Source organism: Pezoporus wallicus, unplaced genomic scaffold (assembly GCF_028554395.1).
Source record: "Pezoporus wallicus isolate ANWC-B61680 ecotype Strahan unplaced genomic scaffold, APGP_CSIRO_Pwel_v1 contig_3267, whole genome shotgun sequence".
In the NCBI taxonomy this organism is placed as follows: domain Eukaryota; kingdom Metazoa; phylum Chordata; class Aves; order Psittaciformes; family Psittacidae; genus Pezoporus; species Pezoporus wallicus.
The window spans coordinates 692,533-711,339 of NW_026642849.1; the positions used below are offsets into that span (position 1 = coordinate 692,533).

Sequence of the window (18,807 nt, forward strand, 5' to 3'; positions counted from 1 at the left end):
GAAAATTAAACCAGACATCTGGTTTTCTACTAAGCTGTTTGCAGGAAACGCTTGATCTTAACACAGCCAGAATTTTAATAAGAATAATCTCTTCCTCACTGAGATATGTGAGAGTAGTGGTAAGAGGCAGAAGCTCTGACAAAGGGACAAGTAAGTCTGATGAGAGATGCCCTGGTTTTACCATGACACTGTTTCTAAAGCGGCCTTGACTTCAGTAGGATTACTTCTGACTTTTAACCTGCAGAGGTAAATATTTGCCAGGTATATAAAAAAAGCACAGAAGAAAGTAGATGAACTAAGGGCAGAAATCAGGAGTACACTATGAGCGAGGCAGGAGTAATGCCTAAAAAAGTTGACTGTTGGTTGCCTAACAGACCCCTTTCGCAAAGTGGTAATTTCCAACAGTAGTAAAAGTTTATTCTAAATTACGTATTCTAAAGTAAAATAAGAAGTGAAGAATTTGTAACTAGAAGGATGACTGTGTAGATGAGGCCCTCAGTGACATGGTTTAGTGATGGTCTTGGCAGTCCTGGGGTAATGGTTGGACTTGATGATCTTGACGGTCTTTTCCAACCTAGTTGATTTTATGATTGATTCTATGACATTGTTCCACTGCCTTGTGCAGTTTGATGATAATGATGTATTTTGCCATTTTGGCTGTTAGTGGCTGTTGCGCTACATGTTGTAAAGCAAGTATTTATATTTACTGTTAAGGATTTTTAAATACCATTGTGTTCATGAACACAAATAATAGATTTGGATGTCATTCAAGCCCGATGCTGATCATTCCAGGGAAGACAACAACATTCATGACTGTTCCCTGCTTTGCAGAGGCATTCAGAGCCTGACAATACGGAATTCTGTTATATGCAAAGCTCCCTTGCTGTGGCTTAAATTCTGTTTTGATTTTGTCTGATTTGCTTGGGGTTAGTCTTTTCAAATACCTGGCAGGTTTCTTCTAAATACAACTAACCTTATTTGCAACCTTCCTGCCTTTTAACAACTGTATTGTTGCAGGTGCTTGTGCTGTTTTGCAGTGCTTCCTTCAGAGTTTTCTTCCTTCTAGAAGCTGGTTAGGAACACTAATGATTTCCTGTATGCAGACCCTTTATTACTTTGTGGCACTTCTCTTCCACAGGGTGGATTTTGCTTTGGTTTGGTTTGGTTTTTAAGATGCCAAAGCAATGTCATTCAAACCTTGGGGGCTGTTAGCGGCAGTAACAGAGGAGAACGTAGAGGTAGGAATCAGATCTTGCTTTCCCCTTGTAGCTACCCATTGGATTTCACAGTCCAGTCAACTAACACTGTTTGATCACTTCATGTGCTCCATGTATTCAGCATCAGAATTTTCTACATGCTCTGCAGCACTAAGTGATCAAAAGAAGTGAAATCCTCTGTTGTGGCTCTGATAATAGGCTACTCTGCACTGCGTATCTCAGCACAGCACGTAGGGAAATTGTCAAATTGCTTCTGATTCTGAAAGATCTTCAAGGGGAAGAAAGGTAAGATAAAGGAAACTACAACCATTGAGGAAAATATACATGGTATTAAAGCTTGCCATAGGATGACTCTACACTTGGTATGGGAAAGAAAGCTGGCGACAGAACTTGCCTTTCTGCAGGGAGCCCAAGCCCAGCCTGTGGTATATTGTAGCTCTGCTGCCTGGTAATAGCATAGCTATGTTTTCTTGTGCGAGGTCTTTTCACTTCAGCTGTACATTCATCTCATGGAACAGTCTGCAAAGTCTGCGTTTAAACAGTGTTTAAAAAGTACTTTTTCAAGTGTTTGTGGTAGGCATCTGGAAATCTTCAAGATTATAAAGGAAGCTGATCGAAGGCATGAATGGCATGTAGGTGTTCGGTTTTCATTAAAGCTCAATAGGAGCTGGCTGCCTAATACCTTTTTTTGGTTTTTAATAATTCCCTGTAGGTTTTTAATATGAAAAGTCCTTTGACCCAGATTCTCAAAAATTTATTACTCTTGTTTTCATGAACATGTGTTGATCATATGGCTATTAATCATTTGGCATGAATGCCTGTTTGAGAATTTGCTGATTCTTTGTTTCTGGTCTCAGTTATACTTCCTACTGACTCTGACTTTGGATTTGTTTCAGACACACATGAATTATCAGAAGAGTTCTGTGGAGCCTTTCTAAACACAGAAATCAATACCCTTAAACCAGCACAGTTTCCAGTGTGGATTAGATTGTACTGATACCAAGGTGCTACTTGTTTGGGTTTTTTTCCCTAAGAGTATCTTTATATCTCTGGATGACTGTATTCAGTCTCAGGAGCTCTATTTTTATCACCTTTGTATAAAAACACTACAAAGAAGTGGAAATTGAGCCTAATTTTCAAATCTCACTGTGCTTATCTGGAAATATATGTTGATGTGTGTGTGGGAAGGAGCAGTGTTTCCCATTTCTTGGGTGGCTGAAGCTCCCAATGAGTATGCTCTTCCTTAGGCGGGGAATACTGTATTTCAGCTACACAAGCTCAGAGGTGTCTGCCTATGTGGCAAATAAGTGTGCAAGAGCAAAGTCAAGGCATGTGAGTTACTTTGGCCAGTAGTGAAACAACTTTCTGTTCCTTCAGGTTAGGCCCTGTTTGGTGTTAAGCGCATCTGTGTCTTCTCCCCACAACTGGGAGCCCTTGGTGAAATGCTAGCAAGGGCAAGACATTCCTGTGCAACATGTTGTTTTGACAGAAAGTACCACGTTAAGGGCTGACTACTTGAATTGTTCTTTACTGCATATTTTCTTGGAAAAATTTAATTCTGTGTACTGTAGTAATGATGCTGAGTGGATAATAAGATGCAGCGTGCTGCTGCTGCGGGCATACACCATATGTCTTCCACAACTATTGCATTTTAGGGGGCTGGTTGTTAGGGTAATTGTATCATCTCAGGAATTCATCATCGGTGAAACTTGAAATAATACGGCTATGATATATAGCAGTGAGAATTCCGGTGTTTAAAACTCAACAGGAAAACTGCAGTTTGACAACCAAAGTGTCAGAATTATAGATTTCTAAATATTTTCACGTTTTCTGCTTGCTGAGCTTTATGTATAAATCAAATTGCTATAACAGCATTTAAAGCAGACTGTGAGGACAGTTATTTTAAAGCAGAATGTGATACAAGTCATTATTTCATAGCAGTAAAGAGTAGTTACTTCTTCCTGCCCTGAAACACTGGGACAGTGAAGGCTTCTGTGATACCTTCTTTACAGGCTTTTTGTTCTGTGGTTGCATATATGGCATTTTGTGACATAAAAGATTGGTTTAAGTCATGTGTCCCTTCTTCCACTTAGTGAGCTCCTTAGGTAGCTTCTATTTTCAGGTATGCCTCAGTTGTAAATTAGTGTGATGCTGGGCCCGTGTTTCGCTTCCCTCTTTTAAAGGTCATTGGTTTAAGGCTGGAAGCTGCTTAATTTTTATAAAGCAACATTTAAGAGTGCAGTAGCTCTGGTAGCATCTGTATATATTTGCATCCGTAATATTGTTATAGTGACAGTGCTATTTCTTACATGTCAACCGGGGGCATCTGGTGAACAATGAGTTTTTATTATTTCTGTATTGATTTAGAAAATCTAGAGAACTTAATGGCATGAAACTGGGGTCATTTAAAGGTTTATGAAATGATCTTACAGCGCTTCTGAGTAAAACGCGAGAGCAAAACAGGTTGCAAATTCTCTCTCCATCTCTCTTTAACAAATTCCATGAAACGACTGATGAAGGATCCCCAAATTAGGGGAGGAAAGAAGAGGTTTGTTGCTGTATATTTATGATTACAGATCTGTTTTTCAGGTGCCTAGTACTGTCTCTGGGAAGGGTCTTGGTGTAGATGAGAAAGGTGTGCTTGGGTTTGCACTTGGGAGGGCATGCACAGATGCTACAGGAAATACAGGCGTTATCTGTGGCTCTGCAGACAACATTTTTCCTCTTTGAATAGTATGAATAGTGGCTTAGTGTAGTGTTAGGGGGGGATTCTGTTGCCAGGATTGCATTTTGAATTAGCGTGGGCAAATGGGTACCGCAGACCTGACTGCACTTCGCACAAGAATCCAAGGGTCACACTTGGATTCCAGCCACCACTCAAACCAAGTAATTATATCCTTTAAGTCATGAAAAAACTTCCTGAATACAAGCATGTTCTGTAGTGTAGGCTCAAAAAGAGCAGTCAGCTGTATATAAAGTCTTATACAGCACTTTGGAAATGGCAGTTCGTCCCTGTGGGCCCATTGTCTTGGGGACCAGGAGGCTGTCAAATAAAAGAGAACAGATCTTTCTGTAAGCAGGTCCAGTGATGGAGAAGCAGTCAAAATTGCTGGGAGACTGGCTTGAGAGGAAGGCCACTTTGCTGTGTGTTTCTCAGATTTGATACGAGAGTCATGAAATCAGTGTCATTTGCCCAGAGTATGACAACTGCAGCTGAAAGAAATCAAGCATTTAGTTTGAAATCAGGATTTAACATGATGTTTAGTTCTTTCTATTAGCCTGCCAATGCAGTAGCCTGCAAGGATTAGGGTTTTAAGCTTTTCTGCACAATTATAAGAACTAGGAGCTTGGTTTAAAATGAAAAGTGGAGTTTTGTGAAAAGAGAAAAGCAAGGGCTATAAACTGACAGAGAGGAGATTTAGATTAGATGTAAAGAAAAAGTTCTTCCCTGTGGGAGTGATGAGGCCCTGGCACAAGTTGCCCAGAGAAGCTGAGGCTACCCCATCTCTGGCAGTGTTCAAGGCCAGGTTGGACAGGGCTTGGAGCAACCTGGTCTAGTGGAATGTGTCCCTGCCTGTGGCAGGGGATTGGAACTGGATGAGCTTTAAGGTCTCTTCCAACCCAAACCAGTCTGTGATAGGATGATTTTTCTCATAACCTAAGGTCTACAGGGCTGTGGATTTAAGAAATAAGCTAACATGAGGAAAGTTGCAAATAAATGGTAAGAACTGGCGGGAAGAAACATTGGGAATAGTTCAGTCTCCTCGCTTGGAAAGGGAGAAGTTCATTTTGTTGTGCTTTTGTTGGTTTGTTCGGGGTTTTTTTCCTTCTGCACAGTAGTACGTATTTCCAGCTTTAGGGGAAAAAAGAGAAACCAAAAATTTCCAAGCCTGTCACATGCCAGCGTATCAAAGACTGAGTAACAGGTGGATGCACTATCAGATGTCAGTAAAACTTTTGCTTTCTTGCTGAAGTGCCTACCTATGACTGATAACTGGCTGCTGGAGCTCCAGTTGAGTTTTCAAGCCCCTCCTATGTTTTCTGCAGTATGTCAAGCGCTGATATACTGAAAGCTGTAATCCATCCCTGAAGATGATTACCTGTCTGAATTCATAAAGGGACACAAAACCTGTCTGTAAGTACTTAAGTTGAGGGATAACAGGAGAATGCCTGTGTCTATGGTGTGTTGTCCTGCACCTAACTAAAAAGCGGAAAGGTTTGATTAGTGTTGGTAAATATTAGGTTGAATATTTCATCACTTCTCATACAGAAATGCAGTAACAAAAAATTTGAAACACCATCTGTGATGTTAATGATGTAAAGCCTGAAAGTATGAATTTTCACGCATTTTCATACTTTCAACGCATGAAGGTATGAAAAACCCATATCCAGAAAGTCAGGTTCTTTCACTGGGGTAGAAAAGATGCATTGACTCAATGAACTCTTCCCAGATGTTTTATATTTTCTGTGTCTTTCACATACATTTCCTCTGGAAGGTATTAAATGATAGTAAGATATATTGATGGATTATTAGACTAAAATATACATAGTTAATTAATCTTGGAGCAAACATATCCCCTGTCATTATGTATCCCTCCCCTCACTTCCTGAAGCAAACAGTACTATTTTTACATATGCATTTCCTTACAGGATTCAAAAACCATTGATTATTTCAATTATTTTACGTACATTCCTATAATAGATAGTATGGGCCTTTCGTTTTTGAGTGAAAATTATGTCACTTAAGAAAACTCAAGAAACTTATTCCTGAGTAAAATCAAAGTAAACCTTAAGTTAGTTCAAAGACTTGTTATCACATCCACCAGAAAGTTGTACCTCAGGGACTGGTGCTATAAGATGCAAGCTAGCGCACTCAAATTGGTTTTCCTCTATTTGTTAACCTCTGGGAGTCATGGTATTATTACTTTTCTTTGGAAGTGGTTAAAGGTTGTAGGTATTATGAGCTTAGGTTGTCTGTGGTCTCTTCTAAAACTACTGTTGTGCCAAATTTGCGGGGGGTCATGTTTGACTGATTCCAGAATTATTACTACAGAGAGCCGTAAAACCTTCCTGATGCTATAGGAAATAACATTATTCTGGAGATATATATATATATATTTTATACCAGCATAGGTTTTACTGCATTTGGAGTTGGCAGATCAGTAGCACTGAACTAGGATCCAACAGGGAACAAATTGCACTGTCAGCTGCTGGCTTGATTTGCATTCCACATTTCTTGCTTGGTTCTTGGGTACATCAGCATTCTTGGTGCTACCTCAGATGCCCATTAAAGCCAAGGTATTTAGAGCACACAGTTCATAAAACATGCTTGAAAATGTTGCAGTGGAGTTGCTAGATTTACAATAGTATCTGCCAGTACTCTGGAAGACAAAATGTTTTGAAATTATTGGTATGTACACACATGCACGTGCACACACATCTCTATGCTGTCTGAGCAGTCAAAACTCCAGTTCTTTCAGAGCACATTAGGCATGATTGGAGCTAAATACAGAATCACAGACTGGTTTGGGTTGGAAGGGTCCTTAAAGCTCATCCAGGTCCAACTCTAGTCAAAGGGACACCTTCCACTAGACCAGGTTGCTCCAAGCCCTGAGCAGCATGGCCTTGAACACTGCCAGGGATGGGGCAGCCACAGCTTCTCTGGGCACCCTGTGCCAGGGCCTCAGCACCCTCACAGGGAAGAATTTCTTCCTGATGTCTCATCTAAATATCCCCTCTGTCAGGTTAAACGCATTCTCCATGTCCTACCCTAAGGGCCTTTGTCAAAAGCCCTTCTTCAGATTTCTTGTTGGCCCCTTTAGGCACTGGAAGCTGCTCCCTGGAGCCTTCTTTTCTCCAGGCTGAACCAGCCCCGCTCTCTCAGCCTGTCTCCATAGCAGAGTTGCTCTGGCCCTCGAAGCATATTTGTGGCCTCCTCTGGACTCGCTCCAACAGCTCCACATCCCTCTTGTGTTGTTGCTGCCAGAGCTGGACACAGGACTGCAGGGGGAGGTCTCACCAGGGCAGGGAAGAGGGGGAGAACTCCCTCCCTTGACCTGTGGTCACACTGCTGGGGATGCAGCCCAGGACATGGTTGGTGTATAAAAGCATATATATTAAAAAAAAATTTATATGTCACAACTGCGTGACACTGAAGGAAAATAAAACAGAGGCTAAGAACCATAAACAGTGTGTTGGACTTCAGTGAGCCTTGTGTACAGAGCTGATTTTATCAGGGGAGCTCTGAAATGGTCATTTTTGCTAGTGGGCAAATATAACCTCTTAGAATCATGAGCCTGAAATGCTCTGCTATTTCAGGTCACTGGCAAGGATATAATAACATCATTCAAAAGTAATGTTGACTTATTGCAGTACTTATTAATGCACAGATACTGCTATAGTGCCCATGATGAGGGTGCTGAAGAGGTAATCTCTCATTCAGCATATGTCTGAGGCTGTTTCTGATAGGAATAAGATTATTATGAATGAACAAGTGATAAAGGAGAATTTATACTATTGCGCTATGCAACTGAGCCTGGCAAAGTGGAAATAGTAATTTAGTATGCCTAAGTTTTATCAGTCTCTTCCCTGTCTGTACTGCCATGATCCACAAAAACTGCATGTGAATTGGTCTTCGCCAATTACAGAGAAAAATTATGGGACTTTTGTTATCTTGCAGTGAAGGAGGAGTACAGTGAGTCAAACTACTGCATGATTATGCAAGGACTGAAAAGAGAAACACTATCTCCGTACAGAAGTGCTTACTGCAGCTAAGCTGATTGTGACTGTCAGGTCTTTGCATCATACTTTATTTTATTAGGAAAAGTTTCTTTGCAGAGGGTGCTCAGGCATTGGAACAGGCTTCCCAAGAAGGTGGTGGAATCACCGTCCCTGGAAGTGTTCACAAACTGTGTAGACGAAGCCCTCAGTGACATGGGTTAGTGGTGGCTTTGGCAATGCTGGGGAACGGTTGGACTTGATCTTAAAGGTCTTTAACAACCTAGCTGATTCCATGATACTATGATTCTATGATTTTATTGTTCTAAAGGGCTGTGGATAATGGGATTGTAGTCCATAGCATGTTTAGCATGACTTTCAGAAGTTAATATGGATGTACTCATAAGGAAGACATGAACTCAAAACACAGATTTGCTTCCTTGTTTTATGGGAGGTTGTATAAATGCCCAGAGGTGTTGAAGAACTGTGAAAAAAATGAAACGGATCCTTTAAAAATGGAGTTTTGCATGTTCTCAGCTACACACATGCATTGGAAATAGGCTCCCCAAAAATCATTATAGTGTGTTACCAACTACGAGGGTGAAAATCTTTGCTAGTGAAACTGCATGCTTGATATCTGTGCGCAGTACTTCTGTACAAATATAGGGAACTCAGGGAAACTTGCTTTTTTCATTGTTATATATAGATCAAATAAGGCTAATGCTCTGCCTTCAGGGCTGTGAAGGATGCATTTCACTTTCCAATACCTCGCCATTTACAAGTGGTAACTTGGTTAATGATTGCAGCTCTATATTCTCTTGTTTTGGAAAAGCTGCTGGTATATTTGCCTTTTATGCTGCTTGTCCTTTGCACTCAGAGGTGTTTTTCCTTTCCGTGTAATTTTTTGATCTAAAATAATATATGTATATACATATATATAGCAAATAGGAAAGCAGGTATGTAAAGTGAAGGTTATGAATAGTATAATTATGAATCACCGTAAAATTAGGCAGCTTTTTTTAATCCACAAAGCCTTTGATTTCTTGAAAGTACTGTGAAAAGGCACATATGCCATTATCATTACATGCTGGGTTTGTGCATTTCATAAATTAGTAAAGGAGGAGATTGCTTTAGAGCAGGGCCAGTGTTATATTTCTTTGTACTCATTTCTGTATGAAGAGAGTAAGCTGTGAATGAAGCAGGTGATGCGAATAAGCCACTGCGTCCGTGAGATATAATGGGTGAAATCTGTTCTGATTCATAGTTGAACCAGTTGGAATAAAACAGAGCGAGAGTTTCTCTCACAGGATAACTGGGAGATAACTCCCATGAGAGGCAAAAGGTGAGCATGTGCTGGATGAGGTGGATCCCTTCTTGACACCTTATAGTCATGGAAAAGTAGGACCTGCAAATAGAGAAACTTTAAAATAATCCTCATGGATAAACGAAGAACGTTGAGAACATTATTTAAGCAACCGAGGGAATGAGAATTCTCTTCAGAGTATTTCATTTTGGAATGATCATAGCTGACGAGGTGATAGTGTTGTGCCAAAACGTTGAGGGATTTTCTCTAAAGGCATTCAGCAGCTGCTCGGCTGTGTAAGTGGAATATGCAAGTACTACTGGACGGTGAAGTCAGGTATTAAAGCAGAGAATAAAATAAAGTGGAAGGACTCCTGAGTTCTTCACCTGGGAGACTTCCAGAGATGAGGAGCTGCAGGATGCACTTATTCCAGGGAGCGGTGCCAGGGTGGAAGGAGAAAGAGGGAGCAGACACAAAGGCTATGCAGCAGAGGTGAACCCAGTTGTGGGAGGATGGATGTGAATGACCAGCTTGTCCAAACTGAACCGTTTCATTGTGTTTCAGCGGGTTGTGTAAAAACTTGAAGAAGCATTTTAAGGAGGATGTACCAGCACCAGTGATAGGAAATTCCACACAGAATTGCCACTTACTATGCACAAGCCCCATATCTCATAGTGTGCAGTGCTTTTTTTATTTTCTTTTTCCCTTTTTTTTTTCTTTTTTCTTTTTTCCATTTAATAAATATCCATATTCAGGAGTAGAATTGATTTGGTAGGAGGGGAAGGAAATTACAAAGCCCTTAAGTTACAACTGTAATCAACATGGAAGACTTCAATGCAATGCGACTGTGGGGACTGCGGGCAGTCAGGGCTGGGGTGGGGGGGCGTCAGGGACAGCGGGAGAGAGAGAGGGAGAGCCTGAGGGGCGGCCATGATGGGAGGTTGTGAAGGGAGAGCAGGGGCGGCCATGAGGGGAGATCTTCAGGGGAGGTGGGTGCTGGCCATGAGGGTAGAGGCAGCAGCTATACAGTGTGGCCTACGGGGCAGGGGGAAGATGAGGGGTGGCTGTGAATGGAGATAATGTGGGGAGATCAGTTTACCCTCAGTGACATGGCTTAGTGGTGGTCTTGGCAGTCCTGAGGTAACAGATCTTAAAGGTTTTTTCCAACCTACTTGATTCTGTGAAAATGTCCCATTAGAGTGAACATCTCAGTAAAGAAAAGGCAATAAAAACTAAAATATGCCAATATCACAATCATCTGGAAAATCTACAGGCTTGGTCCTGAGTGTAAATGTATGGGGAGGTCCCGTTAGCCCTGGGTGCACTCAGGTACAGGGGTATGCAGGCAAAGCCCAGCAAGTAAACGAGTGTCTCAGTTTGTAGTGATCCCTTCATTAAAAGAAAGTTCCCCCCATTGTTATCACTTTTGAAGACTGAGTATAAATGAGGTTTGGAGAAAGGAGAAGCAGGGCTGGGCCTTGGCTTCTATAACCAGAAAATCCTCACACCTCTTCCGGGTGACACTGCAAGGCCTTCCATTTTGGAAGCCCAAAAGGAAAAATAGTGTTTAATCCTCATGGAGTGAGGAAGGGGACAGGGAAAGAAAACCTCTATTTTCTTCCTCCCACCCCTCCTCATTTTGGTCTTTCTTGGAGAAAAAGAGAGCTCCATGTGGTGAAATAACTCATTTGGAATATCAATTCTCCATCAAAGAGACGTCTCAGACATACTGGGCTGTCAGGAGGCTTGTCACTGCCACATGCAAGCCTTCAGAAGTTACCTCTGAGAAGGGAAGATGTTTGATATCTTATACACACTGTCTCCATTTCTTGCTAAAACAACTCCTAATTAGTTCTTCTTTTTCTTCTTCCTTTTTTTTTCCTTTAAATATGCAGCACCAGGGAAAAATTGGAGTTAAATTTAATGTTGGAACTGATGACATCTCAATTGAAGAGATCAACGCAATCATTAATGATGGAAAATACCATGTGGTACGGTTCACAAGAAGTGGTGGCAATGCCACATTACAGGTGGACAACTGGCCAGTTATCGAACGTTACCCAGCAGGTAAGGGCTTACACAGACACTTGTGAGTAAGAGGGTGGGGGATGCCTGCTCATTTTGCTTCTCTTCTAGTACATCAGCTCCTTCACAATGTCTTGCTAGCTAATTAAGTAGTTAGAGTCCTGAGCAGTATGCAGTTTATGATGATGGCATTTCCTAAGTGAGTTTAAAAGCACAGATTCAGGTTATTACTGGAAGTGGAAAAATACAGTTATCAAGGCGTGAAATAGTGGTTGTGTTTCTTGTTTCATTTGTTTTTATTGGACGATTGTTGTAGCGGGGAAAAAAAAAGGCTTTGACAAAAGCTACACAGTAAAATGACTCTCAAATCGATCTCCAAGCGATGGGGATTTTACTGAATTTACTGAGGAAAAGGTTGTCTGTGTTCTTTTAATTATGAGTTGATATTAAAGCAGTCCGAAGCTTATGAATTTAGCAGAAGTATTCCAGCAGGCATAACCAACCCTGGAGACATTAAAGGCCAGGCTGGATGTGGTTCTGGGCAGCCTGGTATAGTTGGAGATGTCCCTGCTTATTGCAGAGGGTTGGGCTTGATGACCTTTGAAGGTCCCTTCCAACCCAAACTATTCTGTGCTTCTAAAACCAAAACATGTATCAGTTATCAGTTGTATGGCCAACCAAATTAAGGTGCTTTCACTTAAAACACAAACTACAGGGTATTGCTTATGTAAGTGATGCTGGTTACTTGAACAGCACCACTCATGTGAATGCAGTCGCCTTGTTTGGACCCATATTTACTTCTATGCAAATGCCATACACTGAAGACTACTGTGTTATTAATTCTGTTAATTTTTAAAGGCAACAGGTTTTTCAGACATGCAGTGCCTTTCTTATTGAATAGTACTACTGAGTCATTAATGGTAACTTACAAATCCGCATGTTCTCTGTTAACAGTTGGTATGTGTTTTTATATGAGTAAACAAAAGGCAGCAAATCCAGGGATGTAAGTAAAAGATACTCTGATTTGCATATTTTGATACTACATAAATGACAGCTCTGATTTATCTGTTTATAAGTAGAAAATTCTTCATTTTGGGGGTGGGGTGAAACAGGAAGGTATTTATATATATATATGGATATAATATTTGTATTATAATTCATATAATATATATAAGGAATACATAAGACATTCCTTGTACTGATTATTAGTATTTAATTGGGTATTGTTTTTTTTGGGGGGGGGGGGGAGGTTGAGTTATAGTCCAGCTGTTCACCTGACTTTTTGAAAAATAAAAATAATTAAAAAAGAAACTCCACAGGTGAAATATAATGCTTCAGATAATTTCTTGGAGATAATTTAGAATTTAAAATACAAATGAAAGTATGCATCACAAATGAAATTCTGTATAGCAGGAGCTGTTTGAAAATCCCACCTGTGTGCTAATGTGTTATTAATGACTGGCAGTTCTGGCAATTAGAAACAATTACTGTCTTTAATTTAGAAGCATTTCTGAGAGGGGATAAACTCTTGAAGGAAAGAGGGATACTGAATGAAATATGGCCTGTGATCTTTCAGATATTCCAGTTTGCCACATGTTCCCCTTATTTTCTAACTTTTACAATGTTTGGTAAATGGTAGCTGAAATAAGATGGTAGAAGCTAGGGAGATGTGTGTCTTAGTTTGTGCTCAAGATGTATGTATCAGAAAGGAAAAAATAAGGTTTGGGATGGTTGGTTGTTTTTTTTTTACCTAAATGATGAGCATGAAAGTATTTTTCTTTTTCATTTCTGTTCTGTTTCTTCCTGAAAATACAAAGTGGCTGCAACAAGGACAAACTGCAGCTGAGTTTGGAAGATAGTGGCACACAGAATTTGTTTATACTGATCATAGATCAGTTCAGGAAATAGAGTGATTTCCCTGAGATAGAATTAGTGGAGGGGATGTTTTCTTTGAAAAAGCAAAACACCACATTAGAGCTTTTTCAGCTTCCTTTAGTAATCTATGCACAAGCTGCATTTCAAGGCATTTTCAGTGGCTTCGTCAGCCAGTGTACAGAATCCCTTCACTTGCTTCATTGCTGGATCTTCCAAGACTGCTGTTGGCCTTTCATTTTCTTTGTCTTTCCCATAGTAATGTTTTATAGCTCTTGTATAGCATTGCTTTTGAAATCCAACTTCCCCCTTTTCTCCTGTCTCTTTCCTTTCCCAACATGAGAGCACTCAGCCATACCTTTTTTTACAATTCCATGTTACTCCATCAGGTTTGGCACTCCTCATTTAAACCCTTTTTAAACACTAGTTTACACACAGACTGGTATTGATGTACCTTTTGGAGAAGATGCGGGCTTGTCCTGAAGACGATGCTGCCTTTGAGCAAGGTTGATAGTGCTTTGAAGATATTAATAGCACCCTCTTCAAAGCTACCACTGTCATTCCTGTTCTAAAGGTAGTAGTTCTAAAAGTGACATCTTAAGGATATCAAACAGCACAGTTTGGCCAGTGTTGCTGCATCCAATTTAGATGTGTGTCTGCTGTTTAGGTACCGACAGTAGTACTTGGCATTACTGGTTAACCAGCTTACTTGCTCTTTGCTCAGGTTTTGGATGGAGGATACGTTGGAGTTGTACACTGTGCACCAAATTTGACTCTGTTTGCATGAGTGAGACCTCATTGGCTTCCATTTCAGTGCTAGAAAGAATATTTTTTGCTTTGTGCCTGTTTTCTGCATAATTTCTTAATATGCCTCTGCCATTCTACCTAAGCACAGTCTTACCTCTCCTCCTCCTGGGTTTTTTTAATTAAGAGAAATGAGATTAGCAGCTTCAGTTATCAGTTTGCTATTCTTAAAGGTGCTGGATTTCCTTTTTTTCAAAAGTATAGTAATATAAAAAAACCCTCCCAGTTGGTTGTCTGAAGCATACCGGCTGATCAATTCTTCTATCTTTACAAGGAGCAGTTGTGCTCTGAATTACAGTTCTGGTTGGAGTGTCTGACTAAAAGACATTGCTTCTTTGTGATCATTTTCTTAAAATAATGGGTGAGGATTTCTGAGAGGATTTTCTGGTCACAGGCTCAGGATTTCCAAGTTTCATTGCCTGTGTAGCCTTTATTTTGCCCCATTTAAATCCTGTAGGTAAGGGCACCCAAGGCCCGGTAACAGTCAGTGCTGTATCACTTGCTGGGAGGATGCTGTGGGCACCCCAGCTGATACTCAAAGCTGAGCACCTTTTGAAAAAGAGTTGTGGCCCTGATTGCCACAAGTCTGTGTGGGGTTTTTAGGGAGCCTGAACTCAGCCCTGGGTCTCGGGATCTGCTGAGAGTTCAGTCTTCCTGCAGAGGGTTTTCTAGCTGTAGCACACATGATTCCCTAATACTGCTTTATGAGCAGTCAGAAAGGTAGACACCTTGCAGAAAGTATCAAATAGCAATGCTCCATAGGGTTTCCTTGTTTACTTTGCGTGTTTTATTCTACAGTTTCATAAAATGCAGAAATGACCCTGGAAGATTAATAGCATCTCGCATGTTTCTCTTCTACATCGTTCTCTATCCCACTAGGCTTGAGTGTCATGTTTTTGCTGGGCCAATGCACTTCAGTTTGTATCTGAGTAGATAACGAAAGGAGTGATTTGTAAAATGAAAAGAAGTTGGGGGTTGCCAGTGGTAGAGGGTTATCATCCTTGTGAAGGTGGTTGGTTGTTTTTTGTAGTATTTGGGGGGGAAATATGGGTTAGTCCTTAGACAAATGCAAAGATTTTGGTGTCCTGAAGTAGCTGGATGATTTTCAGAGACAAGAGTTTTAGCTTTAGTTTTGTATGTTCTTCCAGACTCCCTTCAGAGTCTTTCATTTTTACTCTGAAGTTTCTGTCTTGCCATTTCTCTGAGTGCATTGCTAGAACTATGAGGATGCACTCTTCAGTTTCTGCCCTTTAGTGAATGTTTGTTGTGTTTTTCTCACTTCCTCATTGTGATTGAAAATGTTACATTGTAGTTTTTGGTAGCTAAGTTGCACAGTTCTGCACTGGATTTGTATATTCCATCTTTCATAACTGAATTTAGTGTTACGTCTCTACTAAATTATTATCATCCTTCCGCACCTTCCCAAAGAACTTTAATATTTCACCTTGGTCTCTTTTTCAGATAGTGATTTCCCATTACCTTTCCTGTATGCAGCCTAATTTCTGATCATATTAACAGCAAACTGCTGACTGCACACTCAGAGTTCCTAATCAATACGCTAACGCCATTCTCCATGCAGATCATTTCTATTACTTCTGGGTCATCTTGTCCGATTCACAACAGTAGTTACTGCACCATAGTAGCAACTCCAGCTACTACTGTGAGCATATTTCTGTTGTAACTTCAGTTAGATAGCAATTCCACACTGAAATGCAGATTTGCTAAGAATGCATTTCTGGTAGGAAACCAAAGGACTTGTTAATTTGGGTCAAATTGAATGGAAAATTATGGCCAAAAGAAAAAAGAAAATTATAGGAAATAGGTTTTAGTAATATGAGAATATTAATTTTAGTATTTTCTTAATAAAACATTCTGACTCTTCATGTCAAGATTGTCCAGTGTTTCCAGGGGGATCTGAGTAATCTGAGAACAAAGCATCTCATTTTATTTGAAACAACCTTTTCTTCCTTACCTGAAAGAAAATCTGTTTCAAATCAAATCAAGGGGGTTGGAAAGGAATATATTAAAGAAAACCAAACCTAATCTTTCTCACAGCAGTGCTCATAACTGTATCTCTTTAACAAGAAAAATGATTTTCTCCATTTTCTAATTTCCCTTCCTTATTAGTGAAGGGTGTGCATTTTGCTAGCCTGGGAAAGTGTATCAGAGCAAGCTAGGTGACTTCCTAAAGCCACAATAATCACCATTTATTGTGAAGGATTTTCAGAATCACTTTTCTGTGAATACCTCTATACTTTCTGCAGTCAAAGGGAGTTTTCCCAATGCTGATTCTCTCAAGATACACAGTGCAACCAGTCATTTTACCGGTGGGAACCTACTCTTCAGAACTTCCATCATAAATCAAACTGATGCAGAATTTGATTGGGTATAAGATGATCTCTTAGATACTGGCCAACTTGTCTATATTTTCAAAGCTGTTCAGACACTGGGAATACTCAGCAGTTCCTGGGGCCCTGCAGCAGTCTAGAAGATACAGTCTGATGTAGGCAGATATCTAAAATAAAGCCTTCCCGTGATCTCTGGTCAGCATTAAAACAGCATAGCTTAGTGGCAGCTGTCCTCAGGTACCCCATGGGTCAGCAGACGTTGTCAGGGATGTGTCTGACAGACCTAGATTTGATAGCATAAACATCTCACACATGTTGTTCAGATTGTCCAAAACACTGCCAGACTAGTGGAACAGATGTATCTCTGTGACTGGGGAGTATAAATTATGATTGAGCATCCACACCAAAGAAGAACCTGTGTGAGAGTCTATGTATGTTGGCAGAAGATCAGACTGCAGGCTGACATGGCTGGTGCCAAGTACCTCTGCAATATGGCAATTGGCAGCTGAAGCTTTTCGGACTTCCATATAATACAGAATAATTCTGCTGTGGGGTTTGGTTTTGATTTATTTTTTTTCCCTTTATCACATAAAGTTAATCCTCTAAGGGCACACATGTTGTCTCAGGGATTTTCTCTGGATCTGTGGGCTAAAGGTTGCTATTGCAGAACATCCAAGGGCTACGGGAAGGGGGCATCTCATTTAAATGCTTCTCTTGATCCTGTATTCTGGAAAATAGACAAAGCTTATACAATTCTTTTTGTGGGGTACACCTAACTTTAAGATAAGTGCTAAAAGTCAACCGTTACCATGTTCCTGCTTAGGATAAGCGCTATCAATTTGGTTTGGGTTTGTACATTCAGACTGACCATAAAATTAACAGGACACATTTGTGTCAGTACATTTGTTTCCCTGGACAAGTAGTATTTTCCAAGTTATCCATGTAGTTGTCTAACTTGCATGCCATTGGCTTAGAAATACCTTCCAAATTCATGCCTCCACAGCCATCAAAGATCTGTTTCTCAGTCATAAGCGTGGTGGTCAGGAGAGATCTCAAACTCGTTCCAAACATAGAATCATAGAATCACAGATTGGTTTGGGTTGGAAGGGACCTTAACGCTCGCCCAGTTCCAACCCCCACAACAGGCAGGGACACCTTCCACTGGACCAAGTTGTTCAAAGCCATGCCTATACTTTTGGATATTCTGATAAAATGGGCAGACAGCCTGTTATCAGCACATCCATGCAAAATCATAATGGTCAAGGTGAGTGAGGTAGAAACCTGACAAGGAAACGGTCACTCAGTATTTGCCTTCCCTTATATTTGCCATAGGGTAATATTTTAACACCGTCCCCCCCCCGGTCACTGCTGTTAGGAAATGGGACTTCAAGGGTTTTTTGCATGCTGAAATAATATCGGCCTTCTGACTCCTATTTCTTTACTTGTCCAGCAACACATTGTCTTTACCTTTTTCCTCAAGTGGTTCCTTCTTTGGTTGAAAGAATACATCTTGGTGTTCTCTCATGTCCTTTGCTATAGTCAGTTTTGACACTTCCACAGTCAGATCTGTCATTTTGGTAAGTCAGTCCTGAGGGTGGACATAGATGATATGAAGAATGTTTTCTTTTGATGAGCTGTGAAGCTCACAAACTTGACTCAGTCTCTCGTTCCTTGGTGGGAGCAATGCTCCCAAAGACAAAATAAAAACTACCTTTCTGCCCAGGAGGAAAATGCAGTGGAAAAGACTTAAGTTTTGTTTACAGCAATTAAACTTATGTGAAACAGATACTGCCCGATATCTGCTGGTTTATATGTCATTTTCCTGCTGTGAGAAACAAGCAGTGCCAATGAAACAAGGACATGTCATTATACTTTACATCCCTTTGAGATAGAAGTGTTTGGAAAGAACAGGAGGACTTCTCAGGAACTGTCCATCTGGGAATATGTAGATGAATTATACAGTGCAAGTGAACATTTTAGGTATGAATTTATGCCATATGTATAAAATCAGGCTGTAGATATGGGCCTAAAATACTTAGTCCATGGAATTACTAAGCAGAGAAAGGGAAAAATATCAGCTAAGTCAGTAGTTACTTGGATACCAAGTGATGTCTCATCCTCCCGGATTTGGAAAGCAAACCTCATCAGTGTTCTTTATGGCCTTTTATGAGTCCATGGAGTCATGTGTCCCTGGGGTTACGTTTATGGTAAGGTCTCCGTCTGGGAATGTCTGCTGGTAACTATTTTAGTTAAACTTACTCTGGTTTAATGGGACATAATGGGGAATAAATATGACAGAGTTAACAGATTTTTTTTATTTGCATGAAGTCTTTGACAAAGTTCCTTATGTGAAAATATTCAGGAATAAATTACACAATCCTGGTGATAAAGGCAGAATTCTTTCACGGATGAGTCTCTGTCTTAGGGAGAACAGAGACATCGATTCCCACCTAATGAAAATCAGTGAATTAAATCCATTGATTTTCAATGGGAATATGATTATTTAAACCTTAAATTATAC

At 40.4% G+C, this 18,807-nt stretch overlaps 1 protein-coding gene across 28 annotated transcripts in view; it reads left to right on the forward strand.

The window, feature by feature from the left end:
* Nucleotides 1–18,807, forward strand: part of NRXN1 (neurexin 1) — a 677,900-nt gene that overhangs the window by 546,235 nt on the left and 112,858 nt on the right. For all 28 annotated transcript variants that reach the window (XM_057432404.1, XM_057432405.1, XM_057432403.1 and 25 more), the window contains one exon: nucleotides 11,133–11,304. In XM_057432404.1, coding sequence (XP_057288387.1) covers nucleotides 11,133–11,304 — 172 coding nt within the window. The remainder of the gene's footprint in view (nucleotides 1–11,132; nucleotides 11,305–18,807) is intronic.